Raw genomic sequence first — 24,807 nt, 5'->3', positions numbered from 1 at the left:
AGGGATATTGGGCAACTGAATTTCCCCTTGGGTACTGACACTTGATACAGTGACACTCTGGAACTCAGTCCTTTCTTTTGTGAAATAGAATAAATCCCTACATACTTTCAGTCTCAGAGGAACCCCGGGAGAGAGGGACTTCAGAGTATCTTGGTAGGAAGACTCAGGGAAATACAGGAAGCTGTAGAACAGAACCTTCCAGCAGAATCTAGTGCTTCTCTTGGCAGTCCAGTTCCATATATGTAACTTCAAGAAGAGAACAGGCTAACAAACTGAGTACATCATGAAGCCATCAGGACCCTAGCCAGCATCTATAGCTCACACCTGTCATTCTAGCTACTCTGGAGGCTACGATTCAGTAGATCAAGAGCCAAACCCAGCCCAGGAAGAAAACATTGCACCCCCCCCCCCACATTCAACCCATAGCTGGGTACGTCCTAAGCTACATGGGAGGCTGAGAGTGGGAAGATTGGGGTTCTAGGCCGGTCCAGGCAGAATAGTCCATGAGACCCCATCTACACAGAGGAAGTGGATGTAGCAGAGCACACCTGTGACCCAGAAACTGAGAGGAACCCAAGGTAGGCAGACTGTCACTTAGGCACACACTTGTGTGGGAAGAATGACAGGCAGTGAGGTCAGGTGCTAGTGGCTCATGCTTGTCATTCTAGCTGCTCGAGAACTAAGGTGGAAGGATCTGGACTCAAGGCTAGACAGAAAAGCTCACAAGACTCTTAGCTCAAAAATGACCGGCCAAAAAACTGGGCAAGGGGCATGGCTCAAGTGGTAGAGCACCAGACTGGCAAGCACAAGGCCCTGACTTCAAACCTCAGTACTGCAAGAGAGAGGAAGAAAGGAAGTAAAGGAAAGGAAGGGAAGGGAAGGGAGGAAGAGAGGAAAGGGAGGAAGGGAGGAAGGGAAGGAAGGGAGGAAGGGGAAAGAGGGATGGAGGAAGGAAGGAAGGAAGGAAGGAAGGAAGGAAGGAAGGACAGGAGCTATTTTTGCATATTGTAATTGCAAGTTCAATGCGAAACGATTTTTTAATTCTAAATTCTCTTTAATTTCATCCATAATGTACCAGTGCAGGATGTATCCTTTATAGTATACCTCTGTGATCTCACAGGAGGAAAATTTCAGGGTTGGAGGCATAGCTGAGGTGGTAAAGTGACAGCCAATGAATGAATGAACGTGGCAGATACTGAGTTCCAGACCTGATCTTGGAAGAACACAAAACCAGATAAAAGAAGGAAAAGTTCCCTTCCTTGTCCTAACTTCATTAAGGAAGCCATTGCCCAAATTCCAGCCAAAAAAGAGCAGAAAATTCTCTGAACTCAAGCTAAACCCACCAGCCAATCATTCCCAGTCTTGGTCTGTTTCCTTCCAGTTTGCTTCTTAATTTCTTTGGACTGAAACGTGCACCTGTTGCTTTCATTCTGTCTCGTCCATGGCAAGTCATGGAGTAGTTTGTACGCCATTGGCATGCGCTGAATTGCCTATGTCGCCAAGTGCTAAACTACCGAATTTTGATGGCAAAGATGATGTCTCGTATTCTGTTCCATAGTCCCAGAACACAGTGTGGTACATGTCACATAGTAGATGCCCAGTTAGTATCAACTGAATAAATGAATGTTGGGAAATGAGGCAAGGGGCTCCATGTGTGCATTTCCAAAATGAGAACAAGGGTTGGACCTAAAGCTGTCAGACTCCCACGGGGTCCGGTGCCATCCAGCGACTCACCTGCAAAGGACTAGATTCTTGGCTGGGTGAGACTAACTTCTTGATTGCCCACCAGAGTTATTCTCACCAATGAGAGCTTTTAATCCCTTTTGCCATCACGTGCTTGTTGTAACCATCACACCCACCCCAAGCTGGGACCTGGCCTCTGGGTCCTCTTCTTTCCCAAATGAGGAAAGTGGGCTTCACAAAACCCTGGTGACATGGCCACTGGAACCAAAGAGCAACCACGTCCCCAACAGGAAATTCAAGTGTATGTGAAAAAAAGCTCCAAATGTGCCAGGGTGAACCATAGGCTGGTGAGAGCTATGGAGCCCATACCCAGATTCCCACAAAGAACCATGTAGGTCCAACAGGAATCCTGACAGGATGCTAAGAGCATTTCATAGAAATCAAGCCGTGAGGAATTATGGGAATTTGGGGGGGGGGGTTGTTCTTTTCATTCTATCTTTTATCACTAAAAGAGATTAAGAAATCTGTCTCCTCATGAAAGTTCTTCTGGATAGTAGAGGAACCTTCCCTCTGGCTTCTGAACCAGGCTCAACCTTGGGTCCATTCCTTCACTGGCTCTAGAATGTAGCACAAAGACTGCCTCTAAACGTATAGGGTGTTGCTTTGTTTTGTTTTTCACATTCCACACATAATTTTCTATTTGTTAACACACCAAAAGCAGGCCTTATGATTTTTCAAAGGGCCCCAGGGGTGTTTAAGTGTTTAGCTCTTGAAATCTCAAAACATAAGCAATTGTTTTTCTATTTATTGAGAAAAGAGAGCTGGAGTGCAAGCAAGTATAACCCATTTGAAACGAGCTCACTGATTGGTGGCCTTACAACTTCCTGAATGCACAATCACAGCATAATGACAACACTTAACATCCTTGCAGCATTGTTTTCTCTTGTTCTATTTTCTGAGATGAGTGCAGAGCATGGTCTACTTGCCAGAGATGGTGGTTGAAGACAAAGATTTTTATACTAGCTTTCAGATTTTGTGGCTAGGGGGCAACTCAGGGGTAGAACATGTGTTTAGCATACCTGAGGCTCTGGGTTCAATCCTTAGCACCAAGGAAAGCAAAGCAAAACAATTGGGTTAGGGTTGGTAGAGCACCTGCCTAGCAAGCACAAGGCCCTGAATTCAAATCCCAGAACCACAAAATGATATACCCTTTGAAGCTTCAGATCCTTTCTCAAAATGTACCTCATTTATCCTTGTACTTACTAGAAATAACTTATGCTTCATACATGTTTGAAAACCATCACGGAAATTCTGAATTTTTAGGACACCCATGATCTGTGAGGTCTGTTAGGTTATTCAGAGACCTGGAATTAATATGAATCTGTATTCATTTAACAAGAGTTAATAGAGGGACTTGGGTTTTCTGATTCCGTCCTGAGAATGTTTTGGATTCCGTTTTGTTCCCTGTCCAACAGTGAGAGCTTTAAGACCCTGCCTGGTTGGCACCCAGCTGTGAATGGGACATCCGGGTGATTCCTTCCAGCCCAGGCTACCATTGGCTCGGGGTAGCTGGGGAGGGCTGAACTTACCTTAAGACCGGGCCAACTCACTGACTTCTTCAAAGAAGGGGAGCCCTTCTGTGGTCTCCGGGGTACCTCTAGCTCTGACAAGTGAATGACAGTTCTTTGCACCAAATGTCCTTCATGTATTTTTTTGGGTTGCTCAACATCTTTCAAGTTTTCTTTTGTGATGCACGAGAGGCCCAGACCAGAAGGCCTAAAGTATTAGAAGGAGAAAACGAGAATGGAGCACTTGCTCCTTTCCTATGGGAAGAGAAGGGAGGAGGAGGGACCAAGGCATGCCACTCACTATCTACAGAGCTACATCTCCAGTCCGGGGTTTGGTCCATGGCACCATGTCCATACGGCTCAGAGGGGCTCCGTCCATCCCAAGGAAAGTGTACCATCCCTTGTGGTCAGCTGAGCCAGGAAATCGCTTGATCTCTGTGTGTCTCCTCTGATTCCTTACTTACCATCCCCTCTTTGCATGTTGTAGGACAAGCAGGGGATACCATGGTGGCTGGGACTGAGCTACAAAGGAATCTTCCAGTACGACTACCATGATAAAGTGAAGCCCAGGAAGGTAAGCGTGGTCTCCCCTGTGCCCTGAGTGGCTCTCACTGTGAGAGGGGAACAAGGTAGAAGTGAGTTGAAAATGCTAATGCTGTGAATCCAAAATGTGTTTGCCAGCCCCTAGCTAATCTGTGTATTCAAATGACTCCATGGTAATTCTGTCTTGAGTTTGCTGGGTAAATATTTTCTCTCTTCCTCTCTAAGGAAACTTTTAAGGTAAAATGCCTTGGGTCAGAACCAGAGGGCTGTGGAGGACTCTATACTCTGGGAAAATGAACCCCTGTCTTGAAGCCTGAGGCTATTCTGAATGCTCCTGAAAGTTGGAGGAGGTTAGAAATCAAGAGGAAGTGAAATGGATTGTAAAAAGAGCTCCTAAAAATCTGGCAAAAATATCTTTATGGCACAGAAGTGATGAGAAAATGAAACCATTTGCTAAAGGGCAAGGGAAGTTGAGAAAGGTCTGCAGTAGTATCATTGAAAATACAAAACAAAATGCTTGAAGGGGCGCCATCTTTGAATTTTTACTTTTTCTTTACCCAAACAGACTGGAAACTTAGAATGGAAAAGTATCTTGGAGATCAGTACTGTCATTCAGTCTCTGGCAGAGAATGACAGAGCTGGTATGTTCAGTACAAACCCTGGAATATGTACAAAAATATATCTATGAAAACCACCCTGGTGTTAGGAGGGGGGAAGTAATAATAGTGCATGTGTCACCTCAGATTGCTTTCTAAGTGTCTTTATCGATGACTGAACCTGAAACCACACTCTATACCTCAGCTTATCATTCTCTGCCCTGTTAACACCTGTAATTAGGGTGGGAAGGATTTTCACTTAATGCAGCCGCACATCACTTAAGTTCTTAGTAAAGATCTTGAACATGAAGGAATTATTTACTGGGAACAATTCAGTGGGAACCTGGTGCTTTGTAAGAATGGATAGTCTTATTTTTGTGGCTGTTTCCAAAACCTGCTTTCATTTATACAGGCAAGAAATGAGGTGGAGCCTGTGTTCTTACTTTTCTCATCTTCATTTTTCTGAGTCCTGGGGCCCACCTGCTACACTTCTGGTCTTGTTGTCTGCTCTCCTTGCTTTTCTCGTGGAACCGTCATAATTTTCTGTGCGTTTTCTTCTAAGTTCTCCCTTTGCTTCCTTCTCCTATTTACAAAGACTCTTCTCTTTGGCTAGCTAGCTAGACTTACTATTCTACTTACCCAAGGTCACTCCTAAGAGCCTTTATCACAGCCCTTGCAATACATTCAGCTCTCGCGCCACATGGATGGAAGGCCTTGGTCAAGGTGGCTGGCTTAGGCCCTCAGCAGTTACATCTCCAGCTCCCTGTAAGCCGAGAGATGTCAACAAGTATTCCAAGTTGGTCTGTTCAATGCGTTGGTGTGTGTAAGGCTTCTTCACTTCTCTGACTGTGAGCCTAATGCAGACTGGAAAATGAATGGGGTAGTTCTTGGTCAATGTAAAACCCAGGACAAATGCTCACTATTATATAATATGTATAGATCTCTCTTATGTCTCATAAATATGATTTATATTATTGATTTACATAATTTATATTACTTAATTCAACACTAGGGTAAATGATTACTATTCATGTCTAGGCTGGAAAATATAGAAGAAGCTAGGTGCTTCTGGGAGGTTGGCATCGGCAAGCTGATAAGAGCTTTGCAGACCCATGTGAATGGGTAGGGGTTGTTTAGGAGAGAGAGAGGCCAGCTGAAAGCATGCTATTCGGGGAGCACAGCCTCCTAGTTGGTGAGGAGGCTGAGAGGGGCCCAGCCCTGACAAGACAGAACTTCATACACAGAATGCAGTCCACCTTTGGTGCCCACAAGTCTATGACTCCAAGAAGAGGAGGAGGACAAACCACGCATGCTCAGGAGGCAGAGTTCAGTTCTGTACTGTGCATGCTCCATTCATTTTCCCATGATACCTTCCAGCTTCTGCTATAGACAGACATGTCAGCTTTCAACACATCCAAATTTCCACCCTCCCTTCAATGAAGCACATCCACTTTGAGTTTGCTTTGGAGGCACCATTTCCTTTGGGAAGCCAGATTTTCACAGAATTTAGGGCAAGGAAGCACTCAACAGATCCTGCAATGATTTAAACACAACTGATGATAACTCAAGACTGTCTGAGCACTTCTCCACATCAACGGCATGAACGGAAATTCAGACTTATCTGCTTCAGCAGCTTCTTTCTGTTGATTTATACCACACCTAGGCAAAAGCACATGTTGTGAATTCACAGGGAAGGTGGTTTCACGGCAGTGTTTGCAGCAGAGGGTACGTGTCCACGTCGGAGCCCCCCTGACCTGAGACCATGCATCTGGAAACTGAGTGGGGGGTGAATGAAGACACACAGGACAAGACTCGCAATCCAGGACATTGTCACAACGACATGGGAGGAGTTTGAGGGTGGCTCTCAGTTATAGGTATGGAAGAGGGAGATGGAAAGCTGTTTAGAAGGCAAACATGGGTCAACTCTGGCGGAAGAACATCGAGAAAGAGAAGCAGTTCACAAGGGCTGCCAGGCTTCCCGTATGGCCCAGGCCATACGGCCTCCCCCCTCTAGGGGGAAGCCTGGCGGGGAGGGTTGATGAATGCAGTTTAGGACAGGGCTGGACTTGAGTCGCTGTACCCAGAGCTGTCTCACAAGGGAGCATTAGCATGTTCCCTGGGGTCTCAAGAGTGTGCAGATTTTGTCATCCATAACTGCACCAATAGACGGAAGCTGGGGAGGGGAAGGAGGGACGCCCTCTGGAGGCTGCACAAGAGGGGTGCACCCCCCCCCCCCCAAGGAACCTCTCCTTCCTGGCACTGGGACTAGACACAGCTCTGTCACTTGTGCCTCCAGGAATACTCAGGAAATGGAACCTTGCCCAGGTCTCAGCGCCCAGAGGCATCGACAGCCGCAGCTGCTTCTCCAGCGTGGGCAGCTGTTCTCGGCCCAAGGCAGACGGAGGCCCTCACTGACACTCTGACCTAGTTAGGGCAGCCAGGTCACGTGGGCCCAGAGAAGGAAGGGCCAACATTCAAGTAGAGGCAACGCAGGGTGGAACCTCTTGCCCTCCCCTCCCTTCCCTCCCAAGGGCCGGGAGGCATTCTCTGGGCTGCACAGCCCACCATGAGCACAGCTGAGGCGATCCGTAACAGTGTTGCCCCTCAAAAACAAGTACCCCAGATTCCCAAGGAATGGTAGCAGATGGCCATCCAGAAATGCAAGGCACCTTGGTCCTTGCTGTCCCGTTAGGATGCAGCCTGTCACGCTGGTTTCGGAGTGTACCCTACGTCACTGAGTTGCCTTTCAGTGGCTTTGGGACACCTCACAGAGTGAGAGGGAGAGAACTTCCACATGCAATCACGCTTCCACCCTCTGCTATCCGGACCAAGTGGGTTCCTAGACTAATTCAAGCTTATCTCTTGGGCTGCATTTTGTTTTTTGTGGGTTTTTTGTACTGGTAATGGGGGCTGAACTCAGGGCCTGGGCACTGTCCCTTAGCTTTTTTCCCCTCAAGTCTAGCATGAAACTCAAGTCTTAATACAAGCCTCTGGACTTGATTTTTTAAATTTTTTTTAAAATAGCTGGGCATGGTGGGGCATGCTTATGATTGCTGAATATTGGGAGGAGATAGGAGGACCAAGGTTGGAGACCAGCCCAGACAAAAGTTAGCAAGATCCTATCTCAGGAACAAGCCAGGTGTGGTGATTCATGCCTGTGGTCTCAACCACTTAGGAGGCAGAGGTAGCAAGATCTCAGTCTTAGGTTGGCTCAGGCAAAAGTAGGAAGCCCTACCTAAAAAATTAAAAAGAGAAGGACAGAGTTACAGTTTCAAGTACTAGCGAATTTGCCAAACAAGTGGGAGGCTCTGAGTTCAAGCCCCAATGCCAACAGAAATAAATGAAGTAAAGCAGAAAAAAAAAATGACTTTTTCTTTAAGGGCATATGTCATATCAGGAATAGCTAGATGAGTAGAAATTCTGAAAACCAACTTCCAGAATGTTTGGAAAAACATTTACAAGAGCCCCCCAAAATGTAAAAAAACAAAACAAAAAAAAAAAGCAGCAAAGAAAATTAAACGGCTGTTCTGAGCTCATCTCTAACCAACAAAAAAAAGCCAGAACTGAAGGCATGGTCCAAGTGGTAGAGTACTATTAACCACATAAACAGAAAAGTCTAGAAGTGATGCTGTGGCTCAAGTGACAGAGTGCTAGCCTTGAGCACAAAGAGGCTCGGGGACAGAGCCTAGGCCCTGAGTTCAAGCCCCAGGACCAGCAAAAACAAGAAAAGAAATTAAAGCTTGCAGCTCTATATTATCTTACCCTATTATAGCCTCATTTTAGAATTCCTTGTGCAGCTACAGAAACACACAATGCCTAAATGAGAGGCTAATAATACTTCACAAGATAAAGCCCTACTGGCATCAGAGAATAAGACAGAGTCCAACTGGTGTTTTGGCAAATCTAGAGCATTTTTCTTAGTGTGCATTTATGGCCAAGTACAAAGACTTCAAACGTTAAAAGCAGAAAAGCAACTATCCACAGTAAGTTGGCTACCCCATAGCTTTTTGCCAATTGTACAAGCAAGAGTGTTTCTTTTTAAATGTATATAATTTTATTAATATTTTTGTTTATGTGGCCCTGAGGGATCAAACCCAGGGTCTCACGCATGCTAGGCAAGCACTCTACCACTAGGTCACATTCCCAGTTCCACGACTGTTCTTCTTCGTGTGTTGGCCACGCACGGTGGCAGAAGCCTGTCATCTCAGCGACTCGGGAGGCAGAGGTAGGAAGATCCCAGTCCGAAGTCAGCCCAGGAAAAATCATGAGACCTTTTCTGAAAGTGAAAGGGCTCTCGAGCCCTGTAGCTCAAGTAGTAAAAGCACTGGCATAGCAAGCATAAGATCGTGAGTTCAATCCCCAACCTCATGTTTACACACACACACACACACACACACACACACACACACACACGTTTCCTCTTTCTTTACTGAAAACATTTGAATGAAAAGTAAATGCTACGTATGGAAGAGGTGTTATTTATGAACTCTGGAAGAGTCTGGGTCCCAGGGAGCAGAGATAAATAAGTCTAGCTCACTAGAGGGGGGAGACATGCGGAAGTTGCCCACACCCACGAGATCAAAGCTTGAGGCAGTGCAGCCTTGGGTCCCAGAGGTGTGAGGAGGTCAGACTGTTCCCCACTAAAGACCCCATTAACTGCCCCACAGTCCCAGGCTGAGCCTCTCGTCTGTCGGATGCTTGTTGTTTTCACTCTTTAGACTGTGGACAAGCCATCGGATGAACAGAAGCTATGTAAAGTTAAACCAGAAAATGTTCTGAATGGGGCTTAAGAGAGAGAAGAGATCCGTCGTGCAGGTGGTGTCTGAGACTCAAAGCACCAGAGAGCAAATAAGCAGAAGAACGCGATTCACAAAAACCTTCCTAGGCGGAGGGCTGGATATCTGTAAATCAGTGCTTACCCATTCCGTGCACTCGCCAGCCTGCACTGAATGAAAGCTCTCCATTGGGAACCAGTGGCGACATTGGGCTTTGTTATGTATCCAGCAGACAGCATTTACTTATTTATTTGATGCGTAATTAGGGGGGCTTTTATGTACACTTAGAGGCACAATTAGGAGCACTACAGGGTCCCTCCTGAGCCATTAGAAAAAGGAACCAGAGTAATTGGCCTGCCCCACCCCTGACCAGCCGGCATTGCTTCCTGAGACTCCTTCGAGTATTTCAAAGATGGGGGAGCATTGAATCTGGCATTTGGCGCCTCACTGCCACCTCCCCTAGATAAGGGAAGGTTTTTGAATTGCACAAGATGATGAGGCAGGAAGGGCAAATCATATTTACAGGAAATATAACATTAACTATGTGCCGCTTCCCAGCACCAGGACTCTGGGCAATTATTCAGTGCGACCAGAAGGCTGCTGGCTGACTGCTGAGCTCAGCTTCTCCTCCCGTGCGCTTGACTCATTTGCTGGCTGCCCGGCCCTCTGCTTTGGCCCGGGCTGGGTGCTCACTCATTCCAGCCTCTGTGCTTCCCCATGGCAACCACACCCTGTGCACTCCATCTGCTTAGCATGCTTCACATTTTGCAGCCTTCCCTCATTCACGGGGCAGGATCAAAGGGCCTCCTTTAGATCCCAAGGCAGGGCTAAGTGGGCCTGTCAGGAGTTCAGGGCTTGGGTGACAGTCCCTGGCCATGGGTCCTCAAGGGGGGGACAAAGGCCTCCATAACTGAGCAACAGGCCTGCTGGATGGATGGGGGAGGGCAGGGCACAGGGAGTTACAAGAACCTGCCATTTAAAAAAGAACTCACCAAGAAAGGAAAAGGGAAAACAAAAACAAAAACAAAAAAAAAAAAACCATGGTATTCTAAGAAAGCTCCTTCTGACAGGAGAAGCATTTTGTCCATACACACGTGCTGGTGGAACCTTTTCTTCCATGCACACATGCTGCTTGTACGTAGCCGATGTGACTATTGGGGGGGACGGGGGTGATGGAATCTCTTGGAAAGTGTTGATCACGCCACAACCTTCTCAAACCACCAATCTCAGAGGTGACAGAGGCGACAGAGGCGTCTGATGACAGAGGAGGCCCCGTGTCTCCCCCACTAGGGACAGTCATTCTCAGAACCCGGCACATTGGGTCATCAAAGCTTCAGTAGAGCATAGGCAATCTAAAGTCCCTTCCGGTACAATGACTCCCACCCCCACTCCATCTGGGAGAAAGTCAGGCCACCTCGGGGACTCAGAGTGATGATTACTAAGAGCTATGATCGTAGGTTGGCAGCCAGAAACTGGCTCCTCTGTGTGGGCCCTGTTTGCTGCACCTCTTAGGCTGGGCAAGTCACCCCTCCTCACCTGGTGTGCCTTCTAGTACTTGAAAGCAAACCCCACCCTGCCTACCACCTGCAGGTCTATAGCAATGTGGAATTGCTGCCTTATTTAAAAAACTACAGCGGTGGCACTGAGACTCAAAATGGTAGAGCACTAGCCTTGGGCAAAGAAGCTCAGGGACAGCACCCAGGCTCTGAGTTCAAGCCCCATAGCCAAAAATAAAAATAAAATAAAATAAACTTAAAAGAGCACCAAGCAAATTCTGGCCTCACCGCTTACAGCCAACACTTTCAAAAACACCTTCTATTTTTCTAGATTTCCCAATTCGTGCACACACTTAAGAGCTGCCAGTAGTGGGTGAGACTGTGCGGCTCTACCCTCTAGATGCTCCTTCGCTTTGTCAGGTCACACGATGCCTGCTCTTAGCTCTGGGGCCCCTATAGTGACCAAGAGACATGAGGTGCCTGCCCTCTCTGAGCTTATACCCTAGTGAGAAGGACAGTTAAATGATCACAGTAAGTACATTTATAATCTAGAGTGTCAGGACATTCAGTTGTTACAAAGACCATAAGCTGGGCACCTGTGGCTCACGCCTATAATCCTAGCTTCTCAGGAGGCTGAGATCTGAGGGTTGCGATTGAAAGCCAGCCCAGACAGGAAAGCCCTTGAGACTCTTATCTCCAATGAGCTTCCCAAAAGGCAGAAGTGGGGCTGTGGCTCAAGTGGTAGAGTGCTAGCCTTGAGCAAAAAGTGCACTAAGTTCAAGCTCCGGGACTGGAGCTCGCGTGCGTGCACACACACACACACACACACACCCATACTCCTAAGTCAGAGCGAGGAAGAGTGGGAACTATAGAGTGCTCAGGAGTGGCCTGTTGAACACTTTTGAGAGTGTCACACATCGGCTCCATCAGGCAGGTGTGCAATGGATTCCCATGTGGGAAGCTTACTGGGAGGTTCTGGATTAACACGGAGGGGACAGTGACAGGCAGGCCCAGGCGGGGCATGAAGCTAGGCACCTTGAGATGCAGTACTGTTGAGGTTGGGGTCAAATTTGACCCCCGGCATCCACTGGGCATTACACTGGGGTGATGCTCCCTGCACAGATGGAGGCTGGGCCTTCAGGAGGTGGCTTCTACACTGACAGGGATTGTGGATCTGGGAATACATCCTTTGATCTTGGCAGAAAACACTCGTCATTTCAGTGCAGGCTCTTTGATGGCTCTGGTTTTCAAAGTGGGGTTCTGGGGACCCGCAGCGACCATGCTAGTCATCTGGGAACGTGTTAGAAATGCAAACCTGGGGTCCGCACCTGGGAAGAGCAGGCTGAGGAACTCTTGCTCAACACCTCCTCGGGCCCCGCAGGTGATATAGGCATATGCCGTGAACTGTGAGGAGCTGTGCTCCACAATTGACAAGGAACTTCCCAGCATTCTGTGTTGTCATGTTTTGTCACAAAGCTATTTGAGGCCATCAAAAGCAAATTCCAAGAGCAGTGAAACCTGCTTGGGTTTTTGTTTGGCAGTACTGAGTTTTGAACTCAGAGCCTACATTTGCTAAGCAGGTATCCTTGCCACTTGAGCCACATACCCCAGCCTCGTTTGTACCTTGTTAAAACGATGACTTACCAGGCTGGGATATGGGTCAATACGTGGATGGGCATGGCTTCCACCCTCTGCACTCCAGAAATAAATGTAAAAATTCAAAACGTATAAACCAGCCACCACTCAGTGGTCCGAAATAAATCACCAAAGGAGAATTGTGTTGCTATTAACTTGTTTCCAGGATAAGTCATGAGAACTGAATTTGCTTCTCTGTGTATCTGTGAAGTGGAGACTGAAAGTCACAGGATGGATCTTGAGTAGATTTCCCTTTCCAAGACTTCCCCATCCCCCCAAGATAAAAGCGCTGTTGCCCTTGGCATGGCAAATATCGTTACAGTCTCATTTATATTGAACATGAGAGGCAGGATGATCTTGAAGAGCAGACAATGCCTCTTTGTTCAGAGGCTTTTCTTTCCTGGTTATTGGATCTGGGAACCCAGGGTCCCTTGGTCCCCACAGGCCCCTGTGGGGGGCCTTTCGGAGTCCTGAGTAAGCGAAGCTTTCAGTGGCACCAGCTTATATTTTTATTTTCTTGTTGGAGCTCCTGCTCCTGGTAGATTGTCACCTTTGAGAAGGCTGATCTGTCTCTGAGCAAGGAAAACAAATAGCATTGCCTCATTGTGAGTTTTCTGAGATAAATCTTCAGAGAGAAGCTAAGGTGGGTGAGGATTCCCCTGGCAAAGGGGGAATTAAGGAGAAACAGATTCAAATCTCTCGCTCCTGGGGTGACATTCTTGGAGGAGGTCCCTTCAACTTTGAAAATGCCTCCAGGTGATGGCGAGGCTCCGTCTCCAGTCCAGACCTCCTGTGCCCGCCTCGGGCTCCCGGCTCAGCTGTCTGGGCAAGTTGGTCAAGATAGTTCTAGCTCCAGTTTTTGCAAGACTAAGTGTGAATTTCTTTCCCAGTGGAGCCATAGATGAAGCTATCAAGAATCTGGAGGTTGGGGGGAATCTTGAAAATGAACACAGAAGGACAAATGTCATTTTCCAAGCAGAAGGGGATAATGAATCAAAGAAAGAAGGAAACGGCATGCTTTTCGTTTTGTTTGGTTTGGTTTGGTTTTTGCAGAAGACACTGTTAGAAGAGGGGAAATGGCAGTTTTAAGTAGCTAATCTGAGCCAAAGCCACCGTGCTAGCCCACAGTAGATCTGATTTGATGATCAGATGTGGTTTTTCTGCCCCAGCCCATGCCTCTGGTGAGGCATGCGGTCTCCCAGGGCTTGACCCCATCCCTCACAAGCGGGGCTCCTCGCCTTCTAACCATCTCTGCCCTTGGCCAGGATAGGCACCAGCATTCTTTTTTAAGTCTTATAAATAGCCCTATTGGTTTTCTGTATAGTACAAGTCAAACACACACTGGGTATTTTATACCATGCAAATAAACACCCAGCCAGACAACACAACAGCTCCCTGGAGACTAGCTGATTTCTAAACAGCTCTGCAGACCCGGATTTCCACTGCACCGGAGTCCTGTTGACCTTGGATGCAATTTGAAGGAGCAAATCAAAACCAAATGCTATTGTTGGATCTCAAACCACTGGAGAAGAGTATCCAGTACCCTCATTCAGCCCAAAAGGAACTATGAAGCAGTAGTGACTTGTGAATGGATCCGGGTTTTCTGGCTTTGAAACCAAAGACTCATGGCTCCTCCTCACCCCCACGGTCACTCCAAATAGCAAAATAAGCTTTTATGGAGGAATTAAGATGTCTAATCCTTTAAGATAATGCATGTTCCTGTACTGGTCAGGTTTCTGTTGCTATGACAAAGTACCTGAGATGATCCACTTATAAGGAGGCTGGAGGTGGTTCATGGAGTCTATGACCCGTTGCTTCAGGGCCTGTGATGAGATAGCACGTGATGGTACAGAGTATGGGGACCCAAAACACTCACCTCATCACCAGCAAGGGACAGAGAGGAAGAGGAAGGGAGACTCACGTATGTCAGTCTCCTTCAAAGGTGCATTCCCAATAACCTAAAGACCGCTCCCCAAACCCAGCCTCTTAAAGGTTGTGCCGTCTCCCAGTAGCACCACCCCAGGGACCAAGCCTGAAACTCACATGGCCTTGGGGGAAAATTCCAGATAAAAGTCATCCGTTCCCATCTTGATTCAAGCTCAGCTCAGCTCCCTTCTCCCAAGCAGTCTCCACCTCCTCTGCACCTCACCTGACTTCAGGGCTTGCTTTCTGGGTGCTTCTGGGTGCTTGTTTGAGGGGAATGGAGTGTTCAAAGTACATCCCTCTCCCCCAAGGACTTCCCTGTAACATGGCTGTCAGCTTCCGCTTCCATAAACATGTTACCCCCAAATGTACGTCAAGGTTTCCCAAGTCATCTAAGCATAAGGCATTTTAAATTGTAATTTTAAAAAAATTCACTATGGGGCTGGGGATATGGCCTAGTGGCAAGAGTGCTTGCCTCGTGTACATGAGGCCCTGGGTTCGATTCCTCAGCACCACATATACAGAAAATGGCCAGAAGTGGCACTGTGGCTCAAGTGGCAGAGTGCTAGCCTTGAGCGGGAAGAAGCCAGGGACAGTGCTCAGGCCCTGAGTTCATGGCCCAGGACTGGCCAAAAAAAAAAATAATTCACTATGGTAGGCCACTTTTCAGTGCACAGTTGAGTGGCACTATGTGTATTCACAATGTTTTGGATCAGATCTCTAGGACTGTATTTGTCTTGTAAAATTGAGACTTTGTACTTAATAACCTATCGTCCTCCCTGTCTTCTTCCTTTTCTACCCACTCAGCCATTATCCTTCTCGTTTCTATTTACTTGGCCCCCTCTAGATCGCTTCTATAAGTGCAGTAGAAATATTCAATTTTGTGACCATCTGAGGTTGTTCATGCCTTGTTTGTCTGGGGCTTGAACTCAGCCCCTGGGTGCTGTCCCTTAGATTTTTTTTTGCTCAAGACTAGCTCTCTACTACTTGAGCCACAGCACCACTTCTGGCTTTTTTGCCCATTAGCTGGAGATAAGAGACTGCCTAACCTGACTTCCAACTGTGACCCTCAGATCTCAGCCTCTTGAGTGACTAGGACTACAGGTGTGACCCACGGACATATAGAGAACACTGGGCTTTCATGTTGGAACCAGGACATCTTTTTTTTAAATGCATGAAGAGTAGTGGGTAATAATTAGGTGACAGTATCAGACAAACTTAGGGTTGTTGCATGCCAACAAAGGCACAGGTCAGTGTAGCTTGTCAGTTCGTTCATCTTCCTGCGCTCCCCTCTGCCACGGGACAGTCCACTGTCCATGCTGTTTGGTGGCAATGCTCATCTTGTACCAGCAGCACTTCCACTTCACGGTCTTTGGTCCTAAGGTTTTGGGGGTGGCATTGCTCATAAATCATGACAAGTGTGTGTGGGTCAGTGACAAGGGGACCCTGCTGGCTAAACAGTAGATCCTCCACGCCTTCCCTGACATTTGCCGAAGGTGTTTTCTGGTGACTATTTGGGGTTTTTCATGTCTCTGTACCAGTCTTTATATACTGGCATCTAATTAACCCCTAGGTCCCCCTTGGAGTGTGCTCAGCCTCTTGTAATGGCTATTGCTGTTCTGGTCTTTTGCTTTTTAGTTTGCTTTGTTTTTGTGCCAGTCCTGAGGCTTGAATTCAGGGCCTGGGTGCTATCCCTGAGCTTTCTTCTTGTTGTTCTTTTGTTTTGTTTTGCTTCAAGCTAGCACATGCTACCACTGGAGCCAGAGCTCCAGTTCTGACTTTTTGGTAGTTTACTGGAGATAAAAATCTCATGGACTTTCCTGCCTGGGCTGGCTTTGAACCGCGATCCTCACCTCTCAGCCTCCTGAGTAGCAAGGATTACAGGCAGGAGCCACCAGTTCCCAGCTTTATTTGAATGTTTTAACAGAACAATAAAGAGCCAGAGCATTTCTGGGTTCTAGCCTCTTTAGGTTGGACTAGAAACCAAATCCCAGCCCTCTGGAAAGCGTGGGGCCTCACAGCCAAGTGAATTGCCTGTGTGTGCGTGTACGCGTTTGTAAGTACATAATTGAGTTTATATTTGAGATTTGAAAAGTCATTAAAAAATATTTTTAAACCTCATCAATGGCTGGGAATGTGGCTTAGCAGTAGAGTACTTGCCTAGCATGCCTGAAGCCTTCAGGTTCGATTCCTCAGCATCACATAAACAGAAAAAGCCAGAAGTGGGGCTATGGTTCAAGTGGTAGAGTGCTAGCCTTAAGCACAGAGAGGCTCAGGGACAGATCCCAGGCCCCAGAGTTCAAGCCTCAGGACTGGCAGAAACAAAATGAATCCTTGTCAAGGGCCAGATTTCTCACTAGCAGGGTGAAAGATGTTTGGGTTACAGGTCGAGGAAAGAGAATGGCGCCTCAAGGCCCCCTGCCCAGCTGCCTTTGTACTGAGGTGAGGGGAAGCAAGTTACGATGCATGGCGATCCCTGGACTGGTGGCTTCTAAAGGAAGATAGCGGCACCAGGGAGAATTAGGGGCTTCTCTTTTGTACCGGGTAACTGGCTCCTTTCAGTGCTTCCTTGTGTTTTAGTCAAAATCCATCATGGACCTGTGATGGATGAAGTCTACTCAGGACAGCACACAGTCCACAAGAGACATCCTGTCACCTCCCAGTCCTCCTGAAAGTCCTAGGCACGCACTTGTCTAGTTGGAATTTTTTTCCTTCTCTGGTTTTGTTTTGTGGTACCAGGGATTAGATCCAGAGCCTTCGCCATGCTAGGTAAGTGCTCTTACCCCTTGAGCTACACTCCCAGTCCTTTTGTTTTTATGCATTTTGTTTTTGAGGTAGTATTTTGATAACCTTATCCAGGCTGATCTTGAATTCAAGATCCTCTGGCCTTTACCTCCCAAGTCTCTGAAATGATAGGTATGCACCACTCTACGCAGTTTCTGGGAATTTTATATAAACGAAATAGTACACTATGTAGCCTTTCATGTCTGCATCTTTCACTTAGAATAAGGTTTTCAAGGGCCATCCACATTGAGGCATGGATCAGTGGTCTCTTCCTTTTCCATGTCAGAATACTATGCTATTGTTCTTTGATGTTTACTTCCACATTTTTCTACACCAACAGTGTACACTCACACATACTCACAGTGGTCCTCTGTACCTGCTGGAGTTCGTCCCGTAGTTGTAGTTTCCTACTTGGTTTCTTTCTGGTATTAATTCAGATGCCCCCTTAAGGTGTTCCCTAGCTACTCTCCTAGTAATGGCCACCTTGTCTGCCCTCCTTGCCGGCTTTCCATTTATCCTGAGACCTGTTTTGTCCTCTAATTCACTGTGCATTGTGCTTTTTTTGTTTGTTTCTTGTTTGTCTCATCCTTCATAAGGACGTACAAGGTGGTTTTATTTAGTACTGTGTGCACAGTGTCTGACTCTCGGTAGACACTCAGCAAATGAAAGTGGTGCAATACCGTGGTCTAGCACGGCGTCATAACCCACCACGAAGGTTAAACACATCTGCAAGTAGGCAGGGAATGGCCTCAAAGCTTGAAATGCACGTAACTCATAAGTAAGACATTTGTAAGGGAAAAGGAGGCGGAAGAAGGCTCTGTACCTTTCTACCTTTCTTACAGTTTGATTTGTTGATGAAAAGCATAACATACTGCTCCCATCTGGGCTGCGCTTTGATTTTGCTTATTGTCTGTTGAGAAAAGGCAGCTGTAAGCTAATGGTAATGAGATGTCAAGAGCACATAGCTGGTGTCCTGCCGATTGTTGGACACTTCCGGTTAACCTGGATTCCTTCTGTTTCTTCCTAGCAGGAACTGAAAAACACTGACTGTCAAATCCTGGGAACTCATAGTCTTGCAATGTTAGCACTTGTTTCTGCTGAAACATGCAGTGCTTAGGGAACTCAAGATTTCCTTTTCTTTTATTATTATTTTTTCTTCTTTCATCCATTCAGTTTCTTTCCTTTTCAAGGATTTTTTTTTTCCATTATCAGTCATGGGGCTTGAACTCAGAGCCTAGGCGCTGTCCCTGAGCTCTTTTTGCTCAAGGCTAGTGCTCTAACCACTGTGAGCCACAGCTCCACTTCCAGATTTCGAGCCGTTAATTGGAGATGAGCCTCATGGTAACTTTTCTGCCCAGGTTGGCTTCGAACCATGATTCTCAGATCTCAGACTCCTGAGTAGCTAGGATGACAGGCGTGAGCCTGGCTTGGTCATTGCTTTGGCAGAAGGACATACATGATGGTCTGGGAAGGCTGCCCTCAGAGAGGCACGGGGAGCTCGGGCAACTGTGAGCCTGCTGAGAAGTCCCCAATTGTTCTGGTCTATCACCTCCATGGATTCTCAAAAATCCAAAATAAGCCCATCTACCAATCAGGATTGCCCTAGGGCAAAAAGGTAGATGCCAGAACTTTCAATAGGACCGGCTTTTCTGGAAAGACTGGCATGCTGGACTCACCACCAGACATGTCCCCTTCTGACTGGGATGCTGTGGTCCAGCCACAGGCTGCCTGGAGGGAGAGCAGCAGAGTCCACAGGTTTGCAGCAAAGCTTCCTTAGGCCAGCTGGACAGTCAGGCTCGCTCAGCAGACAGCCCAGGCCACGCTCTCTCCTTCCGGCCTGCAGCCCCCAGGGCCAGAGCAGCCTGCAAGATGGAAAGCAAGCTACAGACCTGGCTCGCTTCCCTGTCGCTCCCTGGCTCAGGGTCCAGTGGAGAAGCTGGAGCTCCCCCCTGAAATCTGAGCCGCCCGCAGGTGCTTCCTTCCAGGCCCACCACGGTCTAGAGGGCCTTGCAGAACCCCACAAAGGGGGTGGGGAGCATTCTGGAGGAACCAGGGGTTCCGAGTGCAGACACACTGCTGTTAAGCAGTGACCCCAAACAGTCCTTGCTGTTTGCTTCTTGTCTGTGTATTTTTGTTTCACATGGATAAACCTAAGGTAGAATATTGTCATTTTATCTTTTTGAAATGTGATAGCTTTGGGATTTTTTTTTTTTTTGCTTTGATTGCTGCTTTTGTTTTGTTCCACTGGGGATTGAAACCAGGGCCTTGAGCTCAAGTAGCACTTGAGCCACACACTCCAGTCCATTTTCATTTTACTGTGTGTGTAAGTGCGTGCATGTGCCGCAAATGCGCGTGTACACACCAGTACTAAGGCTTGACCTCAGGGAGTCAAACTCTCACCACTCTGTTTTGCTCAAGGCCGGTGCTCTACTACTTGAGTTATACCTTCAGTTCTAGCTTTTTATTAGTTAATTGAAGATAAGAGTCTCACTGGTTTGTCCTCCCTGGCTGGCTTCAAATCTTGATCCTCACATCTCAGCCTCCTGAGTAGCTTGGATTACAGGTGTGAGCCACTGGCACCCAACTTTGTTTTTATTTTATTTTTGAGGTAGGTCTACTAACTTTGCCTGGGCTGACCTCAAACAGTGGTCTTCCTACCCTCATCTCCCGAGAGGCTGGGAGTCAGGCACGTCACGCCTTAGTTACCAGAGGGAAGCTGTATTCCCTGTCAGCCAGTTACCAGGTGTGCTCTGCCATCTCTTTCTGTCTTCACTGGGGTCAGATGACTTCCACAAAGGGAGCAGGACATTTCTATGAGGCCACACCTCTGGATAGAGCCAGTTGTGAGACAACTGGCAACCCTTCCCCCTAACAATAGAAAAATACTGCTTTTTTCCCCCACTGAAAATCTGTCTTCCGAAGCAGTCCAACTGTGCAACAACAACAAAAAGAATACTTTGCAGATTCATTGTAGGCACACATGAAAAGGCCATAATGAATCTCGTTTTTAAAAACATTCAAGAAATAAAAGATAAGAAAAAGCAATGGAGGGGGTGGATATGATAAAACTATATTCTGCATGTCCAAGAGACTCTTACCTTCAAATAACCACCCACACAATGAAATGGAAGAGTGCCTCAAGTGGAACAGTACCCAGGCCCTGAGTTCAAGCTTGGGGCTGGCACCAGCAACAAAAATGAGAAAGAAAGGAAAGCTGAAGCTAGATCCAGATATGCCACTGTACTCTCGCCCTTCTCTATCCTGGGGGTACACACTCAGAGGGGGTAGACATTACAGCTGCCCTTCCCAGCACCTCTTTAAAATATTTACACATCCTAAAGCTTTTATGCTCATGTCATTCTGCAAGAGAAGCCAAGGTACACAGGAGAAAATCACAGAGAGACAGGCCTCTGGGGAAAGGATAGAAAGAAATCAAGTCCCCTGGGAAAAATAAAATAGCCTGTTTCTCTATAGGCTCATTGTAAAGACTCGTTAACCTCTTTCTTGTCACTTCCTAATGATCTCAAGCCAAAGAAAGCTAAAAGGTTTTTGATGGGTTTAAAAGAAAAAAAGAAAAAAAAGGAGGCCATCCATTCTAGGGTGGAGGCTGGTGCTCTGGGTATTTGTCATTGGATTAACCAAATCAATGTGGAGCTCCTGTTGTCTGACAGCAAGAGGGGTTGAGGGGAGCATCTTGAATTGCATTATGTCTGGCTGCAGAGAAAAATAAGCCGTTGTTTGGTTTGCTGACTCTGTGATGGTCTCAGAAAAACTAGAGATGCTGGAGCCTCAGCTCATCTCTCCCGGTGATGGTTTTCGTATTTTGGAGGGCAGCGATGACCCATTGTGTGCTGATTAACTCTGAGCTGGGCTGCATTAGGATTCAGGCTTCTCAGTGCAGATGTTCTAAGATTTGAAGTCATGAAGGCAAAGTAATCAGAGCAGATTATGGTCAGATTGCAGCCTGTGGGTGACTAGGAATAAATAAGAAAATACAGCAAACTCTATGTAAAAATGTGAAGCACTTGGGTAGAGTTGAACTTGCAAGGTTAAAAAGAAAAATTCCAATGGGGCAGGAAACAGTTCCTGTAGGTTTAGGATTTTTGTTGTTGTTTGTTTTTGTTTTGACACAGGATCTCACTTTGTGGCTCAGTCTGTCCTTGAACACTTGGTCCTTCTGGTTTAGCCACCCAAGTGCTGGGATGGCAGGCCTATATCACCACACTTGGCAAAAATAAGCCATTCTTTTAAATGCTCATGCTACTCTTATCAGTCATCTTCCAAAGAAAATTGGACAGACCTGATAGTTGGGCTACTAGTTGCTGAAATTACCCAGACTTTATTTATTTATTTGTACTTGAAGAAGAACACAATATAAACCATGAAAGAGAACAGATACCTAGCGTGTATTGAGTGGTGTGTGCTGTTAGAAGCCTTTGGTGTGCATTCGTTCATTAATGCAGCACCCCTCTGTGCAGTTGTTTTAGTAGTTATTTCAAAGATGAAAGGCTAGACGCAAAGATTGCTAAATATAAGGGCTGGGCATGATGATACATACATTTAATCCCAGCTATTGATTTGAGGCTGGCAACAGGCAAAAGAAAAATAAAGAGACTCTACCTAAATAATAGCAATGGAGAAAGGAGAGAGAGAGAGAGAGAGAGAGAGAGAGAGAGAGAGAGAGAGAGAGAGAGAGAGAGAGAGAGAGAGAACTGGGATTGTGGCTCAAGTAGTAGAACATTTGCCTAGCAATAATAAGGCCTTGAGTTCAAATCTCAGTATCACCAAAATATTTGGTGAATTTTCAAGACATTCAGCCACTATGTAAGTGGCAAGTAGTGTAACTACCCTGTACTATCTCCCATAAGTAGAAAATGTTTGAAGCCAGGGACTTCATTTTTAAATTCAAGAGAGAAGCCAGATGCCAGTGGCTCACACCTGTAATCTTAACTGTTCAGGAGGCTATGAGTTGAGGATTGTGGTTTAAAGCCAGCCCAGGCAGGAAAGCCAGTGAGACTCTTATCTCCAGTTAACCACCAAAAAGCTGGAAGTAGAGCTGTGGCTCAAGTAGTAGATGCTAGCCTTGAGCACATAAAAAGCTCAGGGACAGCATCCAGGCCCTGAGTTCAAGCTCCCAGACTGGCACCGAAAAAAATTAAAGAAGAGTAGTAACATAATGAGATCTGGATCTACAGGGCTGACGACCTAGGCACAGAATGTGAGGTCACCCACACACCCCATCTTGTGGAGTTGGGATGGAGAGAAACTTAACAAGATCAGGGCCAGAATCTGGACCTTGACCGCCAGCCAGGGTTCTTGCCCCTAAAAACAATGAACCATTTGGTATGCAAATCAGTAAGTGACATTTGAGAGTATGGATTATTTTGGACAACAGCGTGAGACCTCACTTGTGCAAGCAGCACAACACAACTGTATCTCCAAAGCCTAGAGTAGAACCATGACAAAGTAAAGCTCTACTATGAACCAGCTTCTATCGTGTGAACAGGCTATTGTATTTGTGCCAGATCTTCCTCACTGGATTATAAATTCCTTATAAGTGCAGTGTATGTGTCTGTGGGGAATTGGTTCCAGAATCTTCCTCAGATCCCAAACTCTGAGGCTGCTTAAGACCCTTATGTAGCCCTGGTTTGTATTCACTTACCTTGTACCAGGCTCTGCCTCTGACATTTTTTTACTCAACCCCTTGAGCCACCGCTTCACCTCCAACTGTTGGTTAATTGGAGATAAGAGTCGTATAGTGTTTTCTGCCCAGGCTGGCTTCAAACTTTGATCTTCAGATGTCGGTCTCCTGAGTAGCTAGGATTAAGCCCGTCCAGCCCCCTCCCTGCTTTTAATCTCATCTCTAGATGGTTTCTGATAGCTGACACAATGTAAACGCTGTGTAAGTAGTTGTTACACTGTGTTGTCTGGGGAAATGATGACAAGTAAAAGGTCTCTGTGTGAGGTAAAGGTACTATTTTCTCTCAAATACTTTTAGTCTTTGGCAGGTTCGATTAGCAGATGTTGACAATGGAGTCACCATGCCCCTTCCTCTCTCTCTTGGCATATGCTAGCACACAAGAGACACTTACTACTTAGATGGTTGGACACAGAATGAAGATTAGATGCTGCCTAAAACCCCAGGGTTTTGCTTCTCTTTAGAAATTAAGGACAGTGTATGGAATGCCTATGGAACTGGCTTGAACCCTCTGCTTCATCCTGCTTTTGTACATCTGCTTCAGTTATCCCTAAAACTAGCTGCACCACTGTAGCACAACCCATCTAGAAGATGACCACTGGTAGCTCCTGCCTGTAATACTAGCTATTCAAGAGGACCAGAGGTCGAAGCCAGCCCCGGCAGAAAACTATGTAAGACTCTTATCTCCAAGCAACCAGCAAAGATTTGCAAGTGGAAGTGTGCTCAAGTGGTGGAGCACCCGCCTTGAGTGAAAATGCCAAGCAAGGGTACAAGGCCCAGGCTTTGGGCCCCAGTAGTGGCCAAAAAGAAACCAGAGAGCCTATGACAAAAATTCCCTGCCAGCACCGCGTCGCACAGTAGAGCCATAGTGTCGCCAGTGGCTCCTCCTAATTAAACTCCAGCTGGTTCATGGCCAACCACTTCCTCCTTTTGTCCTGCAGATGGGTAGAAACTCATTTTTACTTGCTGAATGTACAAATAAACCTGGTGGTTCCTGAGCGGGCAGTCTGCTTCAGGAAAGGGGAAAGAGCAGAAGTGAAATACAGAAGTGGATCTTTTCTTTTTCTTTTCTTTCTTTTTCAGTTTGTGTGTTCTGAACTCGGAGATTATTCCTGTCTGCAAGTCTTAATTCTTCTCATTAGAGAATTCCTTCCTGGTGTTTGGAAAGGGCCCAGCCTTGCTCAGATCGCCAAAGCCTGGTCCCTTGCAGAAGTAAACCTTTACTTAGCCAGAGCTCAAAATATCCTTGTTTCAGTTGTCAGAGCATAGTGGTGTGTAAGAAAAAGGCCAGTCACGAGGCGTGGGTACCAACATCTGTTACTTACTTCACCTCTGCCAGTTCCCTAATCTCTGTCCGATGGGGCTGCTTTATCTCTGAGGGGAGGAGGTGGGCCCAAGGGCTGCCGGGATTCCGCATAATGGCCCCTCTGGACAAAGCAGGAAGTTACTCATCGGAAGGTCATTAACAGACATGGTGACTCAGCCTTGGGGACAGGAGGCACATCAGGCTCCCTGAAGTCTTGGTCTAGTGTCAGAGCCGCTAAACCAAGCTTCCTTTGCAAGCCTTGATTTCCACATCATCCTGAGTGCTTCCTCCGCCCCCCCCCCCCGCCCACTAATGCACGTGTAATTCCAGAGCTTAATAAACTTGGGCTGCAGAGGAAATCCAGGGAGTGGTAGCAAGGCCCTTTCCTCCACTCCAACCCTCAGCCACTCACCAGACACGGAGATCCAGCCAGCCCACCAGCTAGTAGGAACCAACCATTAAGCTTCTGTAGTATCCTCAGTCACCGGAGCTGCAGGACCTGTTTCTTAGCCCCTCCCATTTGCTGTCCCTAGGTAAACATTTTCAATCCCCTCTTTTGTCCTTGAGGTCACTGCACTCCCACTTGAGAACCTGGAGGACCTCACGGAGAGTCACAGCAAGTCTAGGTCAGAAATCAAGAACTCCAATCTAAGGTCCACACCAGGGTCCCAATGATGACAACAGACGCCATGTCTGTGGTACCGCTTCCTAAGAGTTTCTCAAAATGTTTGTCGGTTTTGTTGCCAGTGCTAGGGCTTGAAATCAGGGGTTGGGTACTGTCCCTTAGCTTTTTTGTTTGA

The 24,807-nt window shown here is 46.8% G+C and overlaps 1 protein-coding gene across 4 annotated transcripts in view; it reads left to right on the top strand.

Annotated features, from left to right (window-relative positions):
• Frmd4a (FERM domain containing 4A) overlaps positions 1-24,807 on the top strand; it is a 273,063-nt gene that overhangs the window by 191,668 nt on the left and 56,588 nt on the right. For all 4 annotated transcript variants that reach the window (XM_048368006.1, XM_048368004.1, XM_048368008.1 and 1 more), the window contains exon 11: positions 3,739-3,825. In XM_048368006.1, coding sequence (XP_048223963.1) covers positions 3,739-3,825 — 87 coding nt within the window. The remainder of the gene's footprint in view (positions 1-3,738; positions 3,826-24,807) is intronic.

This window comes from Perognathus longimembris, chromosome 18, assembly GCF_023159225.1.
Source record: "Perognathus longimembris pacificus isolate PPM17 chromosome 18, ASM2315922v1, whole genome shotgun sequence".
In the NCBI taxonomy this organism is placed as follows: domain Eukaryota; kingdom Metazoa; phylum Chordata; class Mammalia; order Rodentia; family Heteromyidae; genus Perognathus; species Perognathus longimembris.
The sequence above is the reverse complement of the archived record's forward strand: the minus strand, read 5'-3'. Positions and strand labels throughout refer to the sequence as shown.